We start from the raw sequence: 8,557 nt of genomic DNA on the forward strand, positions 1-8,557 counted from the left end.
AAAAAAAAAAAAAAAAAAAGAAGTGTATCCACATAAGCCAAAAGCATATTTGCACAGCCAAAATCTGAATGTTGTGCCATCACATTTAAGAGATTACCACCACAGATACAGCAGTTTCACATATCGACACCCTCTTAAAATAATGGCCTAAGTCATTTTTTCAGGTTTTTCAGGAAACACAAAAAACTCAACAAAAGAGTCACACTTTTGACATAGGCCATTATACAACCGGGGGTATAATCTGTCTCTTATACACATCTTATATATATATATATAATAATTAATTAAGCTAACCAGGCCAATTTTCATACATCTTTACATATCAATATTTCATATTGAATATTAATATTGCTTTGGGAACATTAAAAGATGCAAAATGGGGTTAGGTATTCATTATTATTTATGTTTTTTCTATCTCCTATCACTTTACTCATATTGACGCATTTTTCTTAAACACTGTTTATGATGATATACCATATGACTGTCTGAATAAACATAGCAGAAGCTGACGGTGTCTGAACATGACAGGTCCTGTTTGACTTTCCATTATCAGCAGAGCAATGAGCGTAAACTAGACGACTTAACACGTAATTACTCATGCAAAAACAGATACTGTGTTATAAAGTCAATATCAGATAGTCTTCTAGTGATCATAATATAATATTTGATTTACTCCATAATGGGGGCTTTAAGTGGTCTACATACACAGAGAGGTGAAAATAGTGCCCTGACTACACGTTTCAACTCAGACAACTTGAGAGTTCATTAAATATTCATAGATACAATAGCTAGTAAAATTAAACAGCTCAATAACAATATGATAGGCCTGTTTCAAACAGACATATAGCAGCAACTACAGCTAAAATAGAAAGTAGAAAGTATCACCTTAGGTAGCCTTAAACATCCAGTAAGCTGAGGGGTACCAATTTGGATTCTATATGACAAAGTTTGATATAAATGTGCTCCACTTGCCTTCTGTCTATCAGAGTGGATGACAGAAGCAATTGCTGAACTGCACTTCCTTCTTACCTGAGACAGGGCAAAAAGATGGCCGTGGGGATGGAGAAGGGGATGTGCTGCCTCTGCTGCTCTATTATAGCGATAGATTTCTAATTCCATCATGGCAACAGCTAAGTCAGAGCTGTCTCCAAGGGTTTGGGACTGGTGTGACAGCCCAGAACTGCAAATTGACAATTATAGGCAGTGCAAAAAAATGTGGCTGTACACTGCAGCCTGCACTGTAGATATTCCCAAAGCAGAGCAGCTATAAGGCTAGGTCATTGGGGCTATATCTCAGGGATTAAGTTAATCCGCTATATAAAAATATAGCCTTTCAACAGACTACTGGCTCAGTATTACAATAGTAATCTTAAATTCAATAGCCTGCAGCCAGGCCATAGTTACTATGCCTTAAGATGAAGAGAGCTATCCTTCAGGGTAACCAAGGCCCAGCAGTATAGAAGTGTTCATTCTTACAAGCAGATTCTCTGTCCAGTACCTGGTTTCAAATGTTTAAATCCATAAAATTAGGTACTGTAGTGACTTAGTTTGAACAAAAGCTACACAGTCTTAGGGGTCAATGGTACATGATTAAGACCCTCTGTTCTAGACACAGAAACACAGACAGGAGTGTGTGTGTCTCTCAGAGATGAAAGGCTATAACACATCAAACCCTCAGACAAAAGACACACTGTAAAAAGAACACATCTAAGAGGAGATGATTGACTGCACCTGGCAGCACTTATTTGACCTGCCCTACTGAAAAGGGCCAAGAGGTTGAGAAAGACAGACTGAAAAAAAACAAAGCAAAGAGATATACTGTAACAGCTGTTCTGGGTTACTGCATGGAAACTGTCCTGGATGAAGTTAAATAAGCCGCAGTGCCTGTAGGGAGGTGTGGGGCTATTCTTTGAGATACTTTATACTAAAAATATATCTGCTATAAAGCTTACAGCCCATAAAATGCTAATTTGGCTCTTAACTGTATAATTTGGATCCCGTCTCCCATCAAAGCCAAAAGGATCCTGAAGTAGGGGAACAGGCTTTTCAAGCCTTTCCAGTTGTTTATACAGAGGACACTGAGATGACTTAGGTTGAAAGATCAACACTGTACCCGTAACAAATTATAGGAAGGAATGCTGTGTTGATGTGTGTGGTACTCCCACTGATCGTTTTGATAACGTACATGTGCACTCCAGCAACTGAGTGGTACACATAAACAGAGCAGGAAATTGTTGATGCAACGGTTTTCATGTCGAAGGAAAATAGAAATCAAGTAAGAAGAACAATTTTTGATGATGTATTTCTAAACAATCCTAACAGCAAATCAATACTGGTGTCCCACCTTGAAAATCCACTCTGTCCTTGTGAGGGTCAAATCTACTCCATTAGTCTCTCAAGAACATCGTCCAAATACAATTGGTCACATATTGAGTTAAGAGTGATCAAAACTGTCGGCCACTGCAGTTTCCCATTTCCAAGAATAGACATATCACAAGGGAATGTACTATAATGGAATTACTCTGCAACATCAGGATAACTACAAAATGAGAGCCAAACACATCGAAGAGAATCCACAGCGATATAACTACATAACACACCCACAGTAAGCTCAGAGAATATTTATTATCTTAATTTGGTGTAAAATTTCCTATCCTTGCTGATTTTCAAATCACAATACGAGTAACTCTCTTTGTTGTTTTGGTCAATAATTTTTAAGGCTGAAATTTACTTATGTGTCTATTTTTACTGGAATTGCAACAAGATTGTTTTCTTTACTAATTAATCATAAAAAACAGAGAGCCTGTATACATGCATAAAATACCATGTTCCTATGGTCCCAGGTACACCTGATTACAACCTCCTGCTGACAATGTGAAGAATAAACAAGTGGAGTCAGTATAAATTAAAAACATGAATATTAAAATCAATTATGGTGATCAGTTTAGCAGAGTAAATCATGTTAAATTATTTTGATGCATCAGACAGGTTTGATAGCATAAACTGGGATTGAGTGCCACAGACACACAATATCTAATGTAATGCCTTGGGTAGGGGTGGGACAAATAGGAAAGTAGACAGCGTGAGGCAGGATGACAGCAACAGAGGATAACGGGGGCCATATCTTTGACCATGCCTGAAGGGTCTCACCTTAGGGCTGCTGGTCCTTCTGTCTGCACACAATTTCAATTACAGATATTGCTGTGGTAAGCAAATGAGTCAACTAGGTCTCGTTGAGGGAGTCACCTCTGAATCTGATTATGGCAAGTTTGTAAGACACTGCAGCAGCATCTTTCACTGTGTGTGTCCCTGCCACAGCTTCAAGAGTTGACACAGTTCCAACATAGCAGTCCTTCAAAAAGGCAAGGCAGCAGAAAACTCCCGGATGTCTTTATGCATTATTCCTCTTCATCTCTCATTCACTCTCTCATTTTTGCTGTGCTGCATTAGGGGGTGAGGGAGAAAAGGTCAGGGGTAACGAACAGCACAATGCATAGGGAATCAGAATGCACAGTAGCCTCATTCAGCTGCAACATTCAGAAAAAAAAATGAGCAGCTTTTACAACACACTGAAGTTGCAGCAAGCTGTGACTCTTACATCAGGACAACCTCTTCTCTCTGTCTGCAATGCAGTACTTAGCCTATCACTTCATAATCGGCACTCTCAAAATACTCTTCCATTCCTAGTCTACGTGATGAGACAGTTCCTACTTCGTGCTTATCTGAAAGATAAGGGAAATGGGAGTCAACATTAAGCAGAAGGGAGAGGATGTATCCTTTTTTTCAGAGCCATCTTGACGAGTGGATGAAGTAATTCAGAGAAACAACAAGGCCAACAAGGCCAACCTGGAGATAATGTACACAGACTTAAATTACCTACAAGTGCTATAAAAATAAATGACTGAAAACTTAGCATTCACAGAATTGTGAAAACAGCCAGCCTCTTGTGCAGGAATTTGCTGTATGCAAAATCATCTTTTATCAACTCTTAGCTCATGAGGGAAGCTAACAGCCAAAAGGTAGCAATTCGAAATGTGGCAGACACGCTAATTGGCTTCCTTAAAAAAATGCACACTGAATGATGTCTTTGTGGTGTTTAATCTGTCATATGCAAAATAGTCTGTGGTGAAGCAGGAGAGTGAATGACTGGAGGAGGCAAAGTTCCACGGCAGGAATTTTTTGGGGACTCAGGAACATTAGCCACATTTAGGTAAGTGGAACAAGGGTCTAAATTAATTTCTGGACAATAGTTTTGTATCTCCACAAAAGTCTGTAGACAGAGGTATTACTCACTCAGCAGCAAGCACTGCTTGTCCCGTAACATGTCCCATTTTTTATTGCCCATTCCATGCTTTATTTCCAATAAATTCTTAGAATTATACTGTCTGTGGGATTTTAAAAAAATCATAATGTCATCAAAAAAGGACAGAGACAATATAAAGAGATGACAACATAAAAAATTAAAAGAGTGCATCACTGCTAAAGTTCTTTCAGCTTTGAGTTGGATTTTATTAACCCCAAGCTGAGTAAATGTAAAATAATAACAAATCTTACCATACACAGTATATCATTAGACATGTTTGACTGTGTCTGATCATTTCTGTAACTTGCCAAAACCAGTAATAAAACATTTCACACCCACTTCACACCATGACTGACCAGTTGTGCGCAGGTGAGAGAGGAGCCAGGATTTGAACTTTTCTTTCAAGCTCTCTTCTTTTATTTGTTACACAACTGTTTCTGTCACTTGTCACGACTGACGGAGTGAAACACTATGGATGTCTACCCGGACAAACTGTCTGAAAATGCACATCATTATCCCACCATTTAAATGATATATTGTCACAATGTCCTCACTGTGTTAAAAAGGATCTTTCTGGAATTACACCACTTTAAGGTGTCATTATGCTTTTCACATGGATTCCTCATAGATCCAAGTGACTCCGTTTTTCAAGGTGGGTAAGTTGATACCTGCTCAGGTGGCTCCGGTGTGCTATCTCGCAGAAACCAGGCTAATGTTATGCTGGTATTGTGGCCATTAGTGCACTGCACAGTCAGACTACAGACTAACAGACTAAGAAAATTATTCAAGAAAATATTATTATTATCAAGAAAATTAATAATTGAGATCATCAAGTGTGGAATAAATCACAAAATAACATAATACAGAAGTCAGTCAGTCATATGATGATATTACATAGATAAACAAGTTGCATGCTTGGAAACAAAAGTGTCATTACTATCCTACAGTATTTTTGACATCAGTTTCCAGCTAATACAGTCATCATGACAACTCCTTCTTCTTCAGACAAAAGTCAAAACATTGCCCTTGAATGTTCTCGTCTACCACTGATGTGACTGTCTGCTTACGTAACCACCACATACTCTCCCACAGAGTAAACACAAAGCTTGTGGTGGCCACAGAGAAAGCCTACTCAGGTTTCTATTGACACATGCAGCAAAATCAGACTTCCCAGAGCATCACCTCATTTTCCCACCATCATCACAGTGCCACAAAGTCGAGCAACTGTGAGATTTGTTGTGGTCTAACCAAGACATTGTACAAATGTGTGTGTGGTCAATGCACACAATACTCAATAATGCAGGTCGGGTGCACTAAAGTTTATCTGCTTGAAAATCTACTCAGCAAGCAACTCGTATATGGGAAAGGAATGAGGAAGTGATATGCGATTTGTGTCTGCAACATTTGAAATCCAAAATCATGCAGATACTTATTCTGACTGACGCCAACACGTTTTTCTTCCCTGTTTTTCGGATTCTGTTCTTTTAAGCTGCCAGAACAGTCTACTGACTATAATGTATCTTAACAAAAAGTACACCAACATGAAATATGGGCTAATAAACTAGCAGACGAGCAAAGCTTAAATATGGCATTAATTGTCTGCAGAACAAAGACTGGTTTAAGCAGACAAGAGTAAGTCGGGGTAAATGAGTTATAACATGCTATGGTTCAATTTAGGATGAGCATCCCTTATCAGGATGCTGCCACAGCACAGGCACACAAACAATGTTCTCTTCACAACACACTGTTAAAGAGTCGCTGCAGCTCATTGTGTTCGAGAAACAGTGACCCCCTATTTACCATCCCCGGCTAGCAATTACGACATTACATTCTCACTACCCCCATGAGCCTCTGGCCTGTACAAGTAGGGTCATGGGCTATGGGTGTAATTTATAAGACAATACCTCACATCAGACATGGCCACAAAGAGGCAATTTTGTGTTTATCAGGCAAATAGCAGAAGCTGTATCTCATTCAAACACACACACAGATATATTCACAGGTTAGGGTACAGGGGAAAATAACCATGGTCTCATGTGGCGTGTAAAGAAAATAGATCTTGTATGACAACATGCAAGGGTGATATTAGTGTCCATGAGAACTGAGCTTGGTGCTAACAAATGACTATGTGCCAGTAGCAGACTGAGGTCACGCACCAGACGGGAGTTATCCAAATACAACTCTGCCTCCATTGCTAAGATGATTAATTCACTGATCAAGGTGTTTTAGTGGAAGCACAGGTCTGAGTTGAGAAGAGCAACATTAGTATAGTCTGAGCATACTTACAAAAAGGATTACACTACATTTTTATCCGTTAACATCAACGTGAACAAAGCATAGCTGTGTATGATTTTACATATTTGATCAAGGTCCACAATTAATCAGAGAGACTGAGGCAGTTAAAGAGTTAATACTATAATATTAACATTCTGATAAAGACTGTCCATTCCACTATGAACTAAACATCCTGAAAACTATTGCTGAAATCGCCCTGGTTTTGAAAAGGTTACTTGCTTCAGTGATTAGCCGATCAACAGAAAATTAACCAGCAACTATTTTGAGAAGACAGATTAATCATTTGAGTCAGTAACCTAGACAGAATGCCAAACATTCTCTGTTTTCAGGTTCTAAAATGTGAAGATTAGCTACTTTACTCTGTTGTGTATATACATAAAGGGAATATTACAACAATAACTATGTCACAATGGGCTCTTGGAAACTGTCAGGGGTATTTTTCAATATTCTATGACATTTCATAGAATTTATGTTTATTGAAAAAAATAATCCCTAAATTCATCATGAAAATATTTGTACTTGCAGCCCTATTTGCCATGATTGTCAGGTAAATAAAACTCGAGCCATAAGATTTTTAGCTCATGCTCATTACCACTGCAGCCATTAATTCTTTGACCTTTGCTCCTTTACCAGCAAGTGAGCGGGCTCAAAACGGAGAACTAAATATTATTTAAAAAAATGTCTACTATTTCTCTTTGCTGAGAAGGTTATATCTCTACAGTGAGCACATGTACCACTGTCCGCTGCCTTCTCTGCACACATCAAAGAAGTGCTGAGAGATAGAGGCTTGCTCTGCAGCAGTGGACCTCTGATGAGGATGATGATGATGGTGATGGTAATGACATGGCAGAAGTCCAGAGCTGATGTTGGCATAGTGCCAGCAAGATTTGGCAGGTGCCTTCTGCTTGTTGTGTGTCCGAACAGAATTGTTGTATTTATACTAACAAAGCGTAGAAATGAATAGTATGAATTTAAAGTTAAGTTAATCATGCCAGGTAAATGTTAACTGACCCAATATTGGAATATAACAAGGCATTTTGACGCAGGGGACTTTGACTGGTTTACATGCGAGACTGCCGTGCAGACGTGGAATAATATGCCAGAATGCAAATAAATGATGTTATTTACAGTATAATCACATGCTCAGATCACACACACAGCTGTCACAGATAATAAACTTCACAACACGAGCCTGTGTTGCCATAGTAATAGCACAAAGTAGCAACCGCATCAACTTGCCACGTCAATTTAAATGTCCAGGTAATTCACAGTGTGGTAACATTTCGGGGTTAGTGCGGCGATATAATGTAGAGAACAGAAATATGAATCCATGGGACAACGTCAAAATTTGAAGCTTTGTAAATAAAACATAAACTCACCGGCATCATTTTAGCTTCGTACCGCATTTAGCTAACCAACACTGCATGAATCCCCTCTGGCAGTTTTCGACGAAAGCGATGGGACTGGCGATCACTTTAATCCCAGAGCCTAAACCCACGACGGGCAAGGCTACTTTCTCCTGCTTGGGGGTCCCGTCCTGAATTAAAAAAAAAAACATAGCATATCGTTATTCCATTAATTTAACCAACATTTCAAAACACAAAATACACAAATGTTGATACGTGTATCCCGCGGACCTGTTGCAACAAATAACAAGGCCTTCACGACAAAAGTTTCCGTTGTAGTTGCGTTTGAGGAGCATCGCTTTAGAACTTTGTAACGTCTCGTCGCGAGCACGCAGCACTGCTATAAAACTCATACTTTAGGGGCAAGCGACGGAAAAACAACTTATAAATATGTTCCGGTATTATTTGATATTTTCTAGCTTTTACTTACCCGAGAAAGAGATGGAACTCAGCCCGAAACCCCGATGACTGACAGTGTTGCTCGGTGGCTCGCAGCCTATCCCAGAGTGACGTATCGAGAGGAAACTCATTCCACTTTGGAATTCAAGCTCCG

General features: G+C 39.1%; 1 protein-coding gene across 6 annotated transcripts in view; it reads right to left on the minus strand.

Annotated features, from left to right (window-relative positions):
• tp53bp2a (tumor protein p53 binding protein, 2a) overlaps positions 1–8,515 on the minus strand; it is a 28,927-nt gene extending 20,412 nt beyond the window's left edge. For all 6 annotated transcript variants that reach the window (XM_023405751.2, XM_023405750.2, XM_023405749.2 and 3 more), the window contains exons 1-2: positions 8,435–8,515; positions 7,978–8,135 (exon numbers count right to left, since the gene is read on the minus strand). In XM_023405751.2, coding sequence (XP_023261519.1) covers positions 7,978–8,004 — 27 coding nt within the window. In that variant the 5' untranslated portion in view covers positions 8,005–8,135; positions 8,435–8,515. The remainder of the gene's footprint in view (positions 1–7,977; positions 8,136–8,434) is intronic.
• Positions 8,516–8,557: the final 42 nt, after the last annotated feature.

The sequence above is a fragment of the Seriola lalandi genome, unplaced genomic scaffold (genome assembly GCF_002814215.2).
Source record: "Seriola lalandi dorsalis isolate HSWRI2012SDOR001 ecotype SW California unplaced genomic scaffold, Sedor1 jcf7180002054285, whole genome shotgun sequence".
NCBI lineage: Eukaryota > Metazoa > Chordata > Actinopteri > Carangiformes > Carangidae > Seriola > Seriola lalandi.